The sequence below is a fragment of the Fringilla coelebs genome, assembly GCF_963513975.1.
Source record: "Fringilla coelebs genome assembly, chromosome: 26".
Taxonomy (NCBI): Eukaryota; Metazoa; Chordata; class Aves; order Passeriformes; family Fringillidae; genus Fringilla; species Fringilla coelebs.
In genome coordinates, this window is record NC_140052.1 from 4,410,587 (window position 1) to 4,428,285 (window position 17,699).

At 45.4% G+C, this 17,699-nt stretch overlaps 1 protein-coding gene across 1 annotated transcript in view; it reads left to right on the forward strand.

Annotated features, from left to right (window-relative positions):
* The window catches only part of DOCK5 (dedicator of cytokinesis 5), an 82,319-nt gene that overhangs the window by 35,094 nt on the left and 29,526 nt on the right, over positions 1-17,699 (forward strand). The window contains exons 16-33 of the mRNA XM_084221872.1: positions 639-711; positions 1,506-1,609; positions 1,880-2,072; positions 2,820-2,917; positions 4,066-4,155; positions 4,503-4,603; positions 5,425-5,559; positions 6,247-6,358; positions 6,636-6,706; positions 8,003-8,109; positions 8,741-8,877; positions 9,536-9,631; positions 11,116-11,214; positions 13,344-13,438; positions 14,275-14,353; positions 15,142-15,242; positions 16,094-16,152; positions 16,618-16,772. Of these exons, the coding sequence (XP_084077998.1) occupies positions 639-711; positions 1,506-1,609; positions 1,880-2,072; positions 2,820-2,917; positions 4,066-4,155; positions 4,503-4,603; positions 5,425-5,559; positions 6,247-6,358; positions 6,636-6,706; positions 8,003-8,109; positions 8,741-8,877; positions 9,536-9,631; positions 11,116-11,214; positions 13,344-13,438; positions 14,275-14,353; positions 15,142-15,242; positions 16,094-16,152; positions 16,618-16,772 (1,905 nt within the window). The remainder of the gene's footprint in view (positions 1-638; positions 712-1,505; positions 1,610-1,879; positions 2,073-2,819; positions 2,918-4,065; positions 4,156-4,502; positions 4,604-5,424; positions 5,560-6,246; positions 6,359-6,635; positions 6,707-8,002; positions 8,110-8,740; positions 8,878-9,535; positions 9,632-11,115; positions 11,215-13,343; positions 13,439-14,274; positions 14,354-15,141; positions 15,243-16,093; positions 16,153-16,617; positions 16,773-17,699) is intronic.

The window sequence follows — 17,699 nt, forward strand, 5'->3', positions numbered from 1 at the left end:
ATTGGTTATTTAATCAACACCCAACACCACTGGCTAATTAAGAAGACACCCTTTGGTAAACATCTTCTGAGAAAACAGCTGTTCAAAACACCAGCTGCAAGATTGGTTTAATTCTTTCTCTGAGCTTCTCACAGCTTTTCCCAGAACAGTTCCTAGGAAAGTTACCTGTTTCTCTGACTAAACTGTCGTATCCACAGGTCCCCCTTTTTGTTTAAAGGAGGAGGCAGGGTCTGTAATCCCCTGCAGGGCCCCTTGCAGGAAGGAGAACAAGCACAGCTCAAGAAGTCTCTTTAGCAATTTGCCAGTTGTTAATCAGAACCTCAATCGGACGCTGATTTAGAATGGTCAGAGGGATTTCCACCATATACCATTGAATTCTTTACCATCAAGCCTTGTTGAGTGTGTTTTTCTTATAAAAAGCCCTGACTAATTCTAAGGCAGTAACACACCTCATTAGTGTGCTCAAGGGTCAGGTAGTCCAACTTGTCAACAGCCCTTTTCCAGAAACGTCAACATCTGTGTCCTCCTCTGTGTGCAAACCAAGACTGATGCAGAACAGCAGCTGCATCAGCACCAGAATGTGCTGGATGGTGGCTGGGGACAGGGACAATGCTGTTTTCATCCTCTTCTCCATGCAGGTGGCCATTGCCATCGAAGAAGTCAGTCGCTGCCACCTGAGGTTCACGTTCCGTCACCGCTCGTCCCAGGAATGTGAGTGCCAGGAAGGGACACCTGCAGGACTGCTGTGCTCCTCCCATTCCCACTGGGTGTAGAACTCTGATTTCTGCTTATTTACAGTGTTACAGATTTTATTCTTGCTCAGTTTACTTATTCCCAGTTTTGTGGCAAGCAAAAAACCAAAAATGATTCAAATATTTTGCACCCCGAATTTGGTGCTGGTTTTGTCCTGAAACTGAAATTTTGTAAGGAGCAGCAGTTTATCCCCCTGAAAGACAATGATCAATGTTTGTTATTGCTTTGGCTTCTCAGTGTAGGGTGTTGCATTTAATTTATTTCCAAAAATTCACTGCAAGGCCTGGTGGGCTTCTAATGATCTTCATATAGGAGGATTTCTAATTAGACTAATAAAATGAGAGCATTAGAGCCAGAAGTTCCATCAGATCACTTCAGAGCCCTGAAATGAGATCAATAATGTGAGGCTCAGCCATGAAAGGCTCTCAAAGGCACTTGGTTCTGAGGCAATGACATCCTTCCATATCCACAGCTCACAAACCAAAATCCCAACTAAAAACATCTATAGAATTCTGTATCAGAGGATCATTGACTTGTTAAGATTAGAAAAGACCTGGAAGATCAAGGAGTCCAACCAGTAATCTGTCCAGAAAAACCACTAAAATTGTGTGTGGGACATGCTCCAGGAGGATGTGTTTGTGTAGCTGCAGTTACCTATTAAATAAAGCTGCTGATGAGGTCAGAGGGCTGCATTGTGGATTGTGTGCACATGAATCAGACAATTGCTAATGGAGATTTCTCCTGTTTTGCAGCTAGGGATAGATCTGAGAGGGCTTTTGGCATGGGCTTTGTGAAGCTGATGAATGCAGATGGAACGACGCTGCAGGATGGCAAACACAATTTGATTATTTACAAGGTAACCTGGGCATTTCCAGCCTTGTCTCATGTTTGACTCATAAAAGTCTCTTCTGGCTGATTTTCCTAGCAGGAGAAAGCTACAAAATGTGTGGGGGGGATAGGAAATCCTCCTAAACTCCGTGGCTTTGGAAATTGTTCATTTGCAATATGGGCAACTTAGCCCTGAAATTAGGAACTCAAACAATGATAGAGATAAAAAAGTGTTTCAAACCCATTGTGGCTGTCACTGTGGGACATGACCCTTCTCCCTGCTGTGTCCCACCAACAGGGTGACAACAAGAAAATGGAAGATGCCAAGAGTTATTTGACTCTTCCTTGCACCAAAACAGAGGTGGAGGAGAAGGAGGCTCCCTCAGGGAAAAACCTGCACTCTCTGGCCAACTTCACCCCCACGAAGGACAGCACAAAGGACAGCTTCCAGATTGCCACTGTCATCTGCTCCACCAAACTCACCCAGAATGGTAGGGCTTGTGCTGGGGCTCTGAAATACTGAGGGCGTTTTCTCCAGGCAGCTTTTTGCGTGTGGCCAGAGAGCCTCAGCTTTCATTTTGCTGCTCATGTGTCAGTGGTGGCCCCGTCCATCAAGCTGCCAGAAGAAGCTCCCAGGATGTTTGTGCAGCCCCTAGAAACCCTTTCACACAAATATTCGATCAGACTGCCAGTGCTCAACCCAACAAGTTTGCTGGCACATGTGGAAATGTCACCTGTCAGTGCCAGTGTCTGTGTTTTATCAGAGTTTGAAATGTTTGAGGTTAATTGCCTTCTTTCCTCTGCCTGTTCAGAGCAGCAGTTAGGGCTGAGCTCTCCAGGGTGATGATGTGCATTAACTCTGCCCTGCTGCCAGAGGGGTCACAAAGAAGAGCAGTATGTGCCTGAGTCCAGCCTGGGCTGCTAAATGATGGAAGACTTCCAGCAGCTCTGGAAGGCCCTGTGCTGAGTCGTGCACTTCAATAAAATTCCTGGCTTGAGATACCTGCTCTTGAGTCCTTAAAAAAACCTGCAAAATGGTCTCCAAATGTGTTATCAGATGGCAGCCAGGTTTCCATTTATAGCAGAGCTTTGCTGTTTTGCCAATACAAAAGAAGCACCTCAAGGTAACATTCTGTACCTCAGGGTGACTGTTCCTTGTGCACTGACTAAAAATAGCCCCCAGCCTGTGCAGCCCTTCAGGCAGCTGGAATTGCTGATTGCTCTTTGTGTCCTTGCAGTTGACCTGCTGGGTTTGCTGAACTGGCGCTCCAATGCCCACAACATCGCCCACAACCTCAGGAAGCTCATGGAGGTGGAAGGAGGGGAAATTGTGAAGGTATTGCCAGGGATCTGAGCCTCCTTGGTGCGCACAGTCTTGTGTGTCAGCCTAGTGTTGGACCCAAAAGGTGTCTGGGTAGGCTGGGAGGGCAGAATCATCAAATCATGGGATGGTTTGGCTTGGAAGAGACTTTAAAATCAGCTTTTTCCACCCCCTGCCATGGCAGGGGCACCTTCCACTGTCCCAGATTGCTCCAACCTGGCCTTGGACACTTGGACCCCAGGGATGGAGTAGCCACAGCTTCTCTGGGAACCCATGCTCCACCTCTCATTAGTGGGATTCACCAGAATTACAGTACAGGGGTCAGGGAGAGAGCAGTGACTTTATTTTCCTCTTTATCCTTATGAAATAAGAGATACATCCAAAGCCTTAACTTTTCATTTTCAACTCCTTTGTGAATGTGGAGGGGCTCACAGAATACTGTGGGGAGTGGACCTGAAATGAGGGAATTTAATTCCACAGAAAAGCTGAAGGATTTAGGAGGAAGCCTTACCAGCAGAGAGGGGTCCCAAGAGTGAACGTGCTGGGATTTTGCAAGGTGATGGTTTTCTGGAGCAGCTGAACATGAAGTTAATGTGTCACTGCAGACAGGCTGAGTGCAGTGTCCTGCCTGGGATAGGGCTGGGCTGCTTTGGAGAGCTCAGCATTTTCATCCTGTGGGATAAAAAGGCAATAGAACAGCAAAGTGGGGCCATTTAGAGCTGAGAAGAAATATCTTCCTTACCATAGAGATGATCATGACAATCGTGTGCATGGACACAGAACTGGGATCCCCTTTGAGATGTTTTCTCATGGACCCAGGGCTGGGATCCCCTTTGAGATGTTTTCTCATGGACACAGGGCTGGGATCCCTTTTGAGATGTTTTCTCATGGACAGAGGGCTGGGATCCCTTTTGAGATGTTTTCTCATGGACACAGGGCTGGGATCCCCTTTGAGATGTTTTCTCATGGACACAGGGCTGGGATCCCTTTTGAGATGTTTTCTCATGGACACAGGGCTGGGATCCCTTTTGAGATGTTTTCTCATGGACAGGTTTTACAGTTCAGCCAGGCTGGAAGAGGAGGAATGATCCAACTCATGCTCCTGTGCAGGATGCCAGAAGCAGTTGCCTTTCCTCACCTTTTACTGTTCTTTTCCCCTCTAGTTTTTGCCAGACACCCTCGATGCACTTTTCAACATCATGATGGAAATGTCAGAAAATGAAACCTATGATTTCCTGGTGTTTGATGCCCTGGTGAGTGAATCTTCTATGGCTGCAGAGTTTGTTTTCAGCCTCATTTCCAGTCTGTTCCTGGTGATTCCAATTAGCAAATGGTATTTTACTTTAGAAATAAATTAAACACTTCCTAAGGCTTTTTTAGGAGCCAGGACTGAAATGCACATCAGGTTTTAGTAGCCACAGTGAAAAGAGTAATAAATTGCACACACACAGTATTTAGTGACTGTTATAACATGAATAACACTCTCTGTAGCATTAATGATGTTGATAAAACAAAAATTATAACCCAGCAAAATAAATGAGTGTTCTATTTGAGTTAGTGTGCAGCTCTGTGCATCTGCTTCCTTCTGGATTTCTGGCAGGTATTTATTATTTCTTTGATTGGAGACATCAAGTTCCAGCATTTCAACGCTGTGCTTGAGACTTACATCTACAAACACTTCAGTGCAACCCTGGCCTATGTGTGAGTATTGGTCCCAGCCTCAGGTGTCACCCAGCAGTGTCACTCAGGGCGTTGGGGATGACATCAGCTCTTGGGGATGGATTTGATTAGGTCATTTTTGATGATGTTAATGGGATAAAGGCAGCAGAGAGCAGAGTTCCATCCCTTCTCTGTGTTCAGGAGAGAAAGAATCCTTCATATTGCTCTTTTGGCCCTCTAAAAAATTCTGTTGTGAGTTTTTTTTCTGTGAAAACAGACAGAAAAGACACTTCTGTCATGGATCTTGGCTTTCCAGTCCCTTGATCAAACACCCCTCAGCCACAGGTCATCACCCTCGTGGTAACAGAAGTGAAAAGTTGAAACTGAGGCCGATAGGGAGGGCAGAACCAGAAACCAAACTGCTTTTCCTCTCTGAAAATCTCCTTTTAATTTTCACTGATCCACATGAACGGGCTGTCACCCTAAAATAAACACAATTTGAAGTCCCCCTCTCCTGGACTGCTCCTTCCCTGCCCTGCCACACAGTCACTGCTGCCACGTGGTTTCCTTTTCTCCTCCTGCTCCACTCCTGGGAATTCTCACACAGGGAGAAAGCCTCAGTCCCTTCCCCTGGGAGTGGGGTTTGCATCTTCCTGGACTGCTCCTTTTAGGGCAGAGGAAAAGCAGAGCAAGGGGGTGGAATCTGTAGACTTTCAGCCCAAGATTTGAGAAGGAGATGGGCTGTGAGGAGGAGCCCTGGGGTGGTTCTGTGCCTGCAGTTCCTCTCTGGGGTGAGGAAGCTGCACTTGCACAGGAACTGAGCCGTGCCTGTATTGGTTCCCCTTTTTGTTTTATTTCCAAAGGAAACTCACCAAAGTCCTGAACTGCTACGTGGGGAATGCTGAGGACTCCAGCAAGACAGAGCTGCTCTTTGCAGCCCTGAAAGCCCTGAAGTACCTGTTCAGGTTCATCGTGCAGTCCCGGGTGCTGTACCTGAGGTGGGTGCAGCCCTTCCATCCCTGGGCCTCCTCTGGGAAACCCACTGGAGTTCCTTCCAGTAAATATCACTAAAGCAGATATTCTTCAACAAATCCTCTATCACTGACTGATTAAGAGGGTCTTTCTGTACTTTGTCTGTAGCTGGAACATATGAGTTGAGCAAAAATTGAAATACCAGACTAGAAGGGAGAAAAACCTTTTAGTCCTCCCTAACATGCAATAAGCAGCACAAAAAGGAACCTAGTATTCATTTTTATAAAGTAAAGCATGGAATTTCCTCCTCATTTTCAGAAACTTAAAAAAAACCAATACACAGATACTTAAATGATTAGGTGAGGTGGGGGATGACACATTCTCCAGCTGGGGTAAAATCGAAGTGGTTTAATTGCAGCATCAGAAACATCTTTCCAGAGATTCACAGTGAGGGTTTGAAACCCTTTATTCATGTCCATTCTGGATTTTTTTCCTGTTTAATACGTGGAACCCAAGCAGAATTTGCTGCAGTGGCAGCCTAAAAAGTACAGTTTTCCCCCTATAACAGATTCCAGCAGGAAATGGCTGCAAAATCTCCAATTCCATTTTTACCTCCATGTCTTTGTTGAAGGAGATGGCATTAAGATGTCCACAGGATAAAATCCTGTTCCAGCTGCTGGATTTCTGTGTGTAACTGGCCCTTTTCTTTGCAGTGTGTATGGGAAAAGTGAGGATGGGAATGAATTCAATGATGCAATTCGCCAGCTCTTCCTCTCCTTCAACGTCCTCATGGACCGGCCCCTGGAGGAGGCTGTCAAGATCAAGGTGAGCAGAACTTCCAGGGAAAAGTAAAAATCTTTAATTAGATCAACTGGTGCAGTTGGGAACGGGCTGGGCCAGAAAAAGGAATGAGAGAATTGTCCATGAATCCCTTCTCCTCCATCTTTCCCACTCTACACTGCAGATCTGGGCTGGCTGGAGGCACTTTGGATGCATAAATTGAATTTTAAACCAGTTCTCTGTAGTTGCCCCCAGATTAGCTTTTGACAAAAACTGGGTTTCCCACATGCATTTCATGTCCTTGGTTTCTTTCTTCTTACAGGGGGCAGCTTTAAAGTATTTGCCAAGTATCATAAATGATGTCAAACTGGTATTTGACCCTGTTGAGCTCAGGTAACTATATTAAGTTTGTTTGTCCTCTAAACCCAGCTTGTCTAGTGGGAAGAATTTTGGAAACTTGGCTAAAAACAGCCACTCTGGTTATGATCTGGTGGTTCAGATCCTGTGCATGGACTCAAGGAAGTGCTGGCTGGGCTTTAAAGGAAGTCAGTGGAGTTCAGAGGATTCTCTGCATCCCAGTTTTTCATTCTGGGAGTGTCCAAGCCCAGGTTGGATGGGCTTCGAGCAACCTGAGGCAGTGGGAGGTGTCCCTGCCCATGGCAGGGGTGGAGCTGGGTGATTTTAGGGTCCCTTACTACCCAAATCATTCCAGGATTCTGGGATCCTTACAGGAACCTTGAGATTTTACTGAAAAGCAAAATCTGAGGGCAGTAAAATGTTGATATCTCATGCAAGTTTCCACCAGTTCTTGGTGAATGCTCCTGAAAAATGTGGCAAATGCTGAGCCTTGGCTGGAAAACCAAAAGTTGTGTTTATCCAGGAAATTCTCAGCCCTGTGGGTTCCTGGTTGTGGTGCTCAGAGCTTTGCCCAGAGCTGCCCAGCCCTGTCTCCCCGTGCTGCCACAAGTGATTTGCTGGGAAGCAGCAGACAGGCAGCAAATGTCCATGGAATTTCATTAAAGGGAATCTGGGGTTGGAGTGAGTCATCACTGCTGATGGAAGGGGCATCTGGGAGGAGGCTGTGCCTTTGTGCTGGGCGTGTTCCAGCTTTCAGCAGCAGGCTGCTGAGTCGGTTCAAGGCTTTCCAAACTGTCCCTGGCTGTGACAGCCAGCGTGGTTAACCTGTGAGGGCACAGAGCACTGCCTGTTCATGGGGTTTGGGATGCACCTGGTGTGAACTGGAATCAAAGCTTAATTTGAGGAGGTTCAAGCCTGCAGTTCCTGTACACTGCTCAGTTTTACTTTCACAGAATTCACAGAATTCTGTGACTAGGTTGGAAGAGATGTTAAAAATCATTGAGTCCAACCTATGCCCTAACACCTCAACTGGACTTCAAGGCCTGTGCTAAGTGTCTTGAAAATCACTCAGGGCTCTGTGGTAATGTGCCTGTTGGATGGAATTCCCAGAGGAGCTGTGGCTGTCCCATCCCTCCCATGCTGGAGCATCCTGTGGCACTGGGAGGTGTCCCTGCCATGGCAGGGGCTGGAGTGGGTGAGCTTTAAGGCCCTTCCAGCCCAGCCCGTTGTGGGATGCTGTGTGGCTCAGGTGCAGGGCAGTGTCTGTGTGGGATGGATGGGCTGATGCTGGGTGGCAGTGCTGACCCTCTGCTCCCTCTGGGTTGCTCACAGTGTCCTCTTCAGCAAGTTCATCCAGAGCATCCCTGACAACCAGCTGGTCCGGCAGAAGCTGAACTGCCTGACCAAGATCGTGGAGAGTGACCTGTTCAAGCAGGCTGGTGAGTGGCACTTGGAAGGCTCTGGGCTCTGCCAGGGCCCACACAGCCTTCAAAATGAGTTCCCTGACAGTCATCAGGGGCAATCCACCATTAAATCCAACTCTAGAAACATTCCTTGCCATTGGAGCACTGAGGTTTTTCTGTGCAGTCTTTATACAATGCCCAGTATGTGGGATCCTGATCCAGGGTGGTGATTCCAAAGGAGGGAGAAGCTGAGGGTGCTGTTTGATGGAATATAGAGAATTTATAAATGAAAGGGTGGGGTTAGATGGGATATTGGGAAGGAATTCCTCCCTGTGAGGGTGGGGAGGGGCTGGGATGGAACTCCCAGAGGGGCTGTGGCTGCCCCTGGATCCCTGGAAGTCTCCAAGGCCAGGCTGGAGCCCCTGGGGCAGTGGGAGGTGTCCCTGCCAGGGCAGGGGTGGGATGAGATGATCTTTCTGGTCCCTTAACCAAACCCATTCTGGGATTCCATTATTCAAATTACAGATCATCTATGACTCTCTCCAGGCCATTTGCCATAACTCCAGTGGCTTTAAGCAGGTTCTGGTGTCCCAGATGGAATCAGGAGCAGGACACTCTGTGGGGTGCCCAAGCTGAGGCTCTGCTCTGTCCCTGTGTCCCTTTGCAGAGTGCAGAGATGCCCTCCTGCCCCTGCTGATCGATCAGCTGAGTGGGCAGCTGGATGACAACTCCAGCAAGCCCGACCACGAGGCCAGCTCCCAGCTCCTGAGCAGTGTCCTGGAGGTCCTGGACCGCAAAGATGTGGTGAGCACGAGCTCTCAGGGCTGCCAGTTCAGCTCAGTTCTTTTGAGAAGTCACAGTAAAGAAACATCCTCTGCTTGTGCTTTACTGACTCAGGATTGTGGTATTTATAGAAACTGTGATGCCTTGCTGTGCTGTTCTTTGTCTGAAGAGGAGCCAGGAAAGGTTGAATTAGTTCTTATCACTACTAGAAGCATTTACTTCCCTTTCTAGAGACCAAATGTCATCTCAGCTGCTTTGGTGGCTTGTTCAGTAATTTGGAGCAGGTATAAAAAGGAGGTACATGGTATAAAAAGGAGGAGGTTACTCATTCTGTTATGGAACAGGGACAACAATCACTGTTCAGCCAGAAGAATGCACTTCCCACTCTGGCCATGGGAGTTGTTCTGAGTGCCTGTGAACAGAGTGGTTTGAGCTGTTTGGAGAAGAGATGTCAAAGCCCCAGGATGAGCTGATGAAGCTGGGACAGATCCATTAAGGGAATTCTCCACCCAGTGAATCCCAGAGTGTTTGAATCGATCGCTCATGCACTTCAATCTCCTTTTTCTGCTTCCCCTAATGAAATGAAGCCCTGCCAAGGCAGTCCTCCCACACAGGGAGCTGCCCCTGGAAGGCTGTGCCTGAGGAGTGGTCTCCAATGTCCCTTGCTGGCTGTCCCCAGGGTGCCACTGCTCTGCACATCCAGCAGATGATGGAGCGGCTGCTGCGCCGGATCAACCGCACGGTGATCGGGATGAGCCGCCAGAGCCCGCACATTGTGAGAGCCCTTCCCACCCCTGCCTCCTCAGGAGCTCTGACAGAGGGCTTCATTCCCTGGGAGCCCTTCCCACCCCTGCCTCCTCAGCAGCTCTGACAGAGGGGTTCAGTCCCTGGGAGCCCTTCCCTACCCCTGCCTCCTCAGGAGCTCTGACAGAGGGGTTCATTCCCTGGGAGCCCTTCCCCATCCCTGCCTCCTCAGGAGCTCTGACAGAGGGGTTCATTCCCTGGGAGCCCTTCCCCACCCCTGCCTCCTCAGGAGCTCTGACAGAGGGGTTCATTCCCTGGGAGCCTTCCCACCCCTGCCTCCTCAGGAGCTCTGACAGAGGGGTTCATTCCCTGGGAGCCCTTCCCTACCCCTACCTCCTCAGGAGCTCTGAGAGAGGGGTTCAGTCCCTGAGAGCCCTTCCCCACCCCTCCTGCTTCCCCAGCACGTTTAACAGTGGGCTTCATTCCCTGGGAGCTCCCCGCTCCTTTCCCATCACTCCCTGACAGAAGATTCATTCCCTGGGAGCCCTCCCCTCCTTCTCCAACACCTTTAACTGTGGGGTTCATTCCCTGGGAGCCCCCCACTCCTTCCCCAGCACCTTTAACTGTGGGGTTCATTCCCTGGGAGCCCTCCCCTCCTTCCCCAGCACCTTTAACTGTGGGGTTCATTCCCTGGGAGCCCTCCCCTCCTTCCCCAGCACTCCCTATCAGGGTTCATTCCCTGGGAGCTCTCAGTGGGCAGCAGTCCCTGATGAACTCATCTCTCCCTGTCCTGCAGGGCTTCTGTGCCACCCAGCCGTGGCTCCTGGTGTTTTTCTGAGGATTAGGATTCAGGTTATCCCACTCCACTTTGAGCTGAGTCACTGGGGGTGATTTCATTTCCTTTTGGCCCCGGTGCACAGAGTTTTGTGTCAGTGCAGTGCCTGACAGGATCTTTGCTGCATTTTGTCACCTGGGCTCAGCAGGATGAAATGCTGGGGGATGAGACCCCTCAGGGGCATTTCTGACCTCTCTGTGGCAGCTGAGGGGTGCAGGCAGCTCTGGGGTGTTTTAACTCACCCTGGAGTTCATGTACAGAAGGATGGGAAAGCCAGGAGCCAGGGATTTACCTGATCTTTGATAAGTCTGGGGTCACTTTAATGTGCCACCCAGGAGAATTGCTGCTGGCCCTGCTAAATCTGAAAATCAGAGTCAGCTTGGAAAAGACCTTTAAGATCTGATGGAGTGGATCAATAGATAGAAAATAAAATTCTGTGTTTGGAGGATGTGTTTCTCTTGTGATCCATGGGGAGAAAGAAGGCAATACCCAGATTTCAAGCTTGAATTTTAGGCATTCTTGACTGGTTTAGAGGAGCAGTCTCAGGTTGATGTCAGGACACAGATAAGGAGGATCCTGATCAGTGATATTTGACCAGGTCACACTGACATGCCACACTTAGAAGTTGGAGTGCTTAACCCAGGAGAATAACCCAGTGATTTGTGGTTTTCCCTTTCCAGGGCATTTTCGTGGCCTGCATGACAGCAATCCTGAGGCAGATGGAGGATTTCCATTACAACCATTACATCAACACTTTCAAAACCAGGCAGGACATCATTGTAAGTCAGCCTGGCTGGGAATGAGCTCAGCCCAGCATCACCACTCTGCTCTGCAGGGTCATTTCTCTGCTGAGTTTGGCGTGAGCAAACCCTCAGCAGTGGCTCCTGGTGCCACAATTTCTGGGAATTCATTCCTGCCACCCCTGCTGGGCATTGGGGGGGTTGCTGACTCAGCAGAGCCCAAGAGCAGCATTTGTGGCATTGAGGAAAAACATCTTTAATGGGTAAAAAATGTTTGAGTCAGGAACCAGAAGAGGGAATGAAGATGGAAAAGAAAAGCATTTCCCCTTGTCTGGCTCTCACTTTGTGCCTCTGTTCTCTTTATCTAATTCTTTTCCCTCTTCTGAAGTTTAATTAAATGCTTGAATCTTGCTTTAGTGGCAGCAATGTCGAGAGCTCTCAGAATGTTAAAAATTCTCACCTCAAAAATTTCACACCTCAAAAACTTTGGGTGTGAAACAAGGTGAGATACTACATTTCTGAGGGGTTTTCTGCTTTAGATCAGCTGATTTTCCCCCAAACTCCCCAAAATGGCCCACACTAGTGTTTTAGCAAGACTGGTGCACAACACAAGAACTGTTGGAGCTTTTTTGTCCCTTTATTCCTTATTTTGCAATTGGGAAGTGGCTGTTTATTGAAACACCAGCTGGGGAAGGGCTTGGAGTTGAGTTCTTCCTGTACCAAAACCCACCAGAAGGTTTGGAATTCAGTCTGGGGAGCCAAGGTGATCCCTTTTTCCCCTGTGCAGTTGGAATGACAGAATTTCACAGAAAATCACTTGCAAAATCAGCTCTTGAGGCAGCGTGGAGCAACACAGCCATCTACAGGTCACTCACACTTTTGTGTGGGTTTGGGACTGGTTTTAGCTTACCCAAGTGATTTATTGGGAAGGAAGAAAGGAAAAAAAGCCCAAATCAGGCAGATTCAGGAATTCTGGAAGTGTTCATCCACTGAGAAGATTTTCAGGACAATTATAGAACACAAGAATTTCTAATGTAATTTTTCTACACTTTTCAATCTACAGGAGCAAACCTGCCTTTGTAGTGCTGTGGTAGTTGTTAATACCAACAGAAAATTTTGTTTTACTGCAATAACTGCTTTTATTTTTCTTGTTCTTTATTGGGTTTGTTTGTCCTGGTACTTCCAGCCCTGCCTTGGCATCATTCCCTGGTTAGTTCGGCCCTTTTAGGAGTTAATTCATGTCTTCAAGGTGCCTGTGTCAAGGCCAACCCTCTCATCAGGCTCTGATTTAATAATGCCAAAAGGATTTTTCCTGAGGCAGCACCAATGCTCCATTTCTCCATCAATATCTTGCCAATTCTTCAGCCCAAACTGTTCAGCTCGACAGATTTTTTGCTGCTGATCATTTCAAGGGGAGGCTCCTCCTGTGACCTTCTTTGTGTCCCTCTCAGATTTGAATATTAACGTGCTGCTGCAGAGAATAGAATTGATTTAGGAGCTCAAAGTGGCTTTTGTACCTGCAGAGTCCACAAGGAGGAGATCAATATTCCTGATATTCCCTTCTTTTGCTCGTCTCTGTTCATTTTCCTTTTTTTTCTCTCTCATTCTGCAATTCAGCCTTGTTTGTTCCAAGTTTGCAGTCTTGTTTGGAGGGGGTTTCTACAATAACATAGTATAATTCTAAATCACCTCTCTGCTGTTATATTCACTCTCCCTAACTGTTCTTAAACAGGACCAGGAAAGATTTAACTCTAATTAGTGAGTGAAAGGACATTGTAATTTCAGACTTTGTAGATCAATCTGTTGCATTGTCACCACTCAGAGATTTGGGAACAAGCCCTGCAATATTGGTTTTGCTCTGTAATCCAGTTTGTGCACAGCTTTATGCAAAACAGCAAAGACAGATATCCTGAAACAGACAGACATTCTGTGCAATTATTCCTCCTTGTGCCACGGGATGGATGAGCTGTCTGGAATAATTTCAGGAATAATTCACAGAATGAGAGACCCCTCCTAGGCAGGGCAGGGCACTGATTGCCAATCAGCATGATCAATAATCAGTGCAATCCCAAACATTTGCATTTCATCAGGTCACAGCAGCATCTCCCTGTAATTCCATGGACACAAAGCTACCACGTGCAGCCTGATGGGTTTTGTTTTTCCAACAGGACTTCCTGATGGAAACATTCATTATGTTCAAGGATCTGATTGGGAAGAACGTGTATGCACCTGACTGGATGGTCATGAACATGATGCAGAGCAGGTACAGGCTTAAGTCTGGCTTAAGTCTGGCTTTGGAGCCTCCCTGGACCTGACAGGAGGGTGACTCACATGAGTCAGTTTTCTTGGGTTCTTTATTTATTTTATTTATTTATTTCTTGTTATTTTTATTTATTTATTTTTATATCTTAAGGCTTAAGTCTGGTTTAAATACAGGCTTAAGTCTGGGTTAAGTCTGGCTTTGGAGCCTCCCTGGACCTGATAGGAGGACAAGTCACACAAGGCAGTTTTTATTTTATTTTATTTTATTTTATTTTATTTTATTTTATTTTATTTTATTTTATTTTATTTTATTGTTTTATTTATTTTTATATCTTTTCTTTTTATTTTCTTCAGCCACTTCAGGTTGGTTTCAATCAGATTCCAGCCAGTTTTAATTCCTGTGCATTTCTACTGGTGGAACTGGAAATCTGTCCTGCCCAGAGGAATGTAATCAAACCCTGGGGTCTTTTTTCCAGTTTAAACCAGAGAAGCCTTTCTGGTCTCTGTTCTGGGGGAATCACATGGGAAACCTAAAGCCAGAACTGGCCAGTGCTTAACCACTCTTCCAGAGAGGAGATTTTCCCTGATATCCAGTTTTCCCTGATATCCAGTTTTCCCTGATACCAAATTTTCCCTGAGCCTCCCCAGTGCAGCCTGAGGCTGTTGAAGCAAGGGTTAACTCTGCCTGACTATTCCCTGATTTAGAGGAATTCCTGCCCTTTTTGGGAGCATCTCTTGCTGTCTGCTGAGTTTACAGTAGGAGCTGTGTGCCCAGAGCTGCAATGTCACTGATTTTGTGTACAGAATCACCTTTGTTTGATGTTTTTATCTCTTCAGGGTTTTCCTCCGGGCAGTGAACCAGTTCACCTCCGTCCTCAACCGCTTCTTCCTGGATCCAGCACATTTTGAGCTCCAGGTGATTGTCCTGTTTGTCCTGGATTTTCTTATGGATCCCAGACCTGCCAGAACAGCTGAATCCCACTGTTAGCAGGCTGTGGCTCACTGAGGTTCCTCCCCTCATGGAGGGAGCTCTGCACTTGGGGCTGGGCAGCTTTTTTGTGCCGGTTGTTGCTTTTCCTTTGTTTCCTCCTCTCGGGTTTCTGTGGTTGAGATGACCCCAATGTATCAGAAATTCTCTTTTTTCCCAGCCCCACGACCAGAGAAGTCGAGATTGGTCAGTTCTGCTTTTCCAGGCTGTTCATTTTCTCTTTATTCCATTCTCTCTCTGCCCTGCTGAGCTCTGTCCAGCAGGTCGGGTTGTGGCACAGGCCCTGCCCTTGGGGTGCTGTTGGCTTTTTACACAAGAACTGCCTGTACTTTATTGACAATCATTTCCCAATACCCATCACCTGTGTCAGACAGTCTGTCTCTGCTCTAAACCAACCCAGAAGTGTCACCATCACCCAGAAGATGGAGGACAAGAAGAAGGACAGGACACACCCAGATTCCTCCACCTTGCCTCTTGAACCCCCATTCTAAATCCCCAAAATTCTACTTTTTCACCCTGTGACAAATTCACTGTCATTCTACTCAAACTCTCGTGGCTTGTGACTCCTCACACAGAGTTGGGAATTGTTTCCATGGATAAAATCACAGGCACAGGTGGTTTTGACTCCGTGCCAAGGTCTGGAATCACCCAGGGCAGCCAGAGGAATGTCTTGGGTTCCAACATCCTCCCATTTTAATCTCCTTTCTCTCCCCCAGCTCTGGAATAACTATTTCCACTTGGCAGTGGCCTTCCTCACTCACGAGTCCCTGCAGCTGGAGACCTTCTCCCAGGCCAAACGCAACAAAATCATCAAGAAGTGAGTTCAGTTTTGGGCCCTTTTTGCTGTCAGGAGGCTCCGTTTGGGCTGTCCAGACACCTCCAGTGTGGGAGGAGGTGCTGTGGAAATGCTGAGAAAGGCACTGTGATAAAGGGGTGACCAGGACAAGATGTCAGGGCTGTCAGTTAGGATTCCAGTTAAAGAATTATCTTTATTCCTGGTAATTCTTCCTTTAGTTTGAAGTTTGAAGGCAGATTTCTTGTTTGAAGTTTGCTCAGGCAGATCTTGAGCTGTTGCAGCACCTTGCCAGGGGTGTCTCCATTGGAAGGTCTGTAATGGAAAGGTTGTCATGATTCCCAAAATTCCCTTATGCAATTCCTCAGCCTTTGTGGGAGGTAGGTCAGAGGAATCCTAAAAGCCCTCCAGCTTTTTAGTCTCCCACCTTTTCCTTTTTTCTTTTCAGAGCCATTCATAGCCCCAAACCAGTAATTTTTAGTCACTGAGCAGCTTTTGCCTCTTCATTCCCTTGGAATTGGGTGCCTGGATATCTCTGAGCATCTTGACACAGACTTTTGTGGTGATTTGTCCCCTTTTTTCTGCAGAAGTGGCTTGAAGAAGCCTGGTAATGAAATCCTTGAGCATTGCCTTGATGTCAGAGGTTAAAACTTTAGGAAAAAGCACCCAAACCCAACCAAATTGCAGGAAGCAGAAGGGAAGCAGCTTTCAGGAAATCTGAATTCCCAGGAAATTCTGCTCTCAGCAATCTGCAGTGTCCTGTCAGAGTGAGCTGTGGCCACTTGTGGCTTTGCTGTTCACTTCTCCAGCAGCATTCCCAGCATCATTGCCGTGCCTGGGCCTCTCTCATCTCTTCCTTTCCATGCTTTCTCTAGGTATGGGGACATGAGGAAAGAAATTGGCTTCAAAATCAGGGATATGTGGTATAACCTGGGTGAGTTCCAGCTAAAGAATTATCTTTATTCCAGCTCTCAAGCTGCCTTTCAAATCCTTTATTTTCTTATAAAAGCTGCATGTGTTTAATGTGGGGAATTGCACTTACAGTTCAGCTGTTTCAGCACACAAAAACCTTGTTTCTGTGAATAACTTGGAAAAGCTGATTTTCTCCTCACATCAGCTGCTGAGATAATTTATTAGATTCCCTCCAAAGGATGTTCTGCCATGTAAAGGATGAGTGGGATTTTTCACAGAGCCTTTTTTTGTGGTTTACAATTCAGCTCAGTTATTTCCTTGGGCAATTCCTGAATTTTGGAGCTGTAACCTGTTAAATCTTCCTAAAGTAACATCCACATAAAATCCAAATTCTGAGCAGAGTGGTTGTTGTGTGAATAATGTGCTTAAACATTGGGAAATCCAAATCCTGCCACTGGACTTAGATTTGACTTTAAATTTCTTTCAGGTCCCCACAAAATAAAATTCATCCCAGCAATGGTGGGGCCAATCCTGGAGGTGACCCTGGTCCCAGAGCCTGAGCTGAGGAAAGCAACAATTCCCATTTTTTTTGACATGATGCAGTGTGAGTTCAACTTCAGTGGGAACGGGAACTTCCACATGGTAAGGGATGCCATATATAGCCCATATTTATCATTATACTATATATAGATAGATAGATATTAAATGCAATATAATATGAACTATATATATAATTAAGTAATTATATAATAATATATATAGAAATTAAATAAATATAATAATGAATATAATTTGAAATATATATACAGTATGTAAAAAGACACAATATTTTAGTATATATTATATATACATTATTATGCACAATGTAGCTGTATATTCATTATATAATAATGAAATAATATATAATAATATATGATAATGAAAGAATTATATAATAATGAATATAATATGAAATATATATATATGCAATATGTAAAAAGACAAAATTTAATACATAATATTGTGTATACTGTATTATACACAATGTAATTGTATATTCATTATATAATAATGGACTAATTATTTAATAATATATGATAATGAAGTAATTATATAATAAGGAAAAATAATATTAAATATATATATGCAATATGTAAAAAGACACAATATTTTAATATATAATATTATATATACAGTATTATGCACAATGTAATTGTATATTCATTATATAATAATGGACTAATTAATAATATATGATAATGAAGTAATTATATAATAAGGAAAATAGTATGAAATATATATATGCAATATGTAAAAAGACAAAATTTAATACATAATATTATATATACTGTATTATACACAATGTAATTGTATATTCATTATATAATAATGGACTAATTATTTAATAATATATCTAATAATCATAATAATATGAAATATATACACAATATGTAAAAAGACACAATATTTTAATATATAATATTATATATGCAGTATTATGCACAATGTAACTGTATATTCATTATATAATAATGAAATCATTATACAATAATATATATGATAATGAAAGAATTATATAATAAGGAAAAT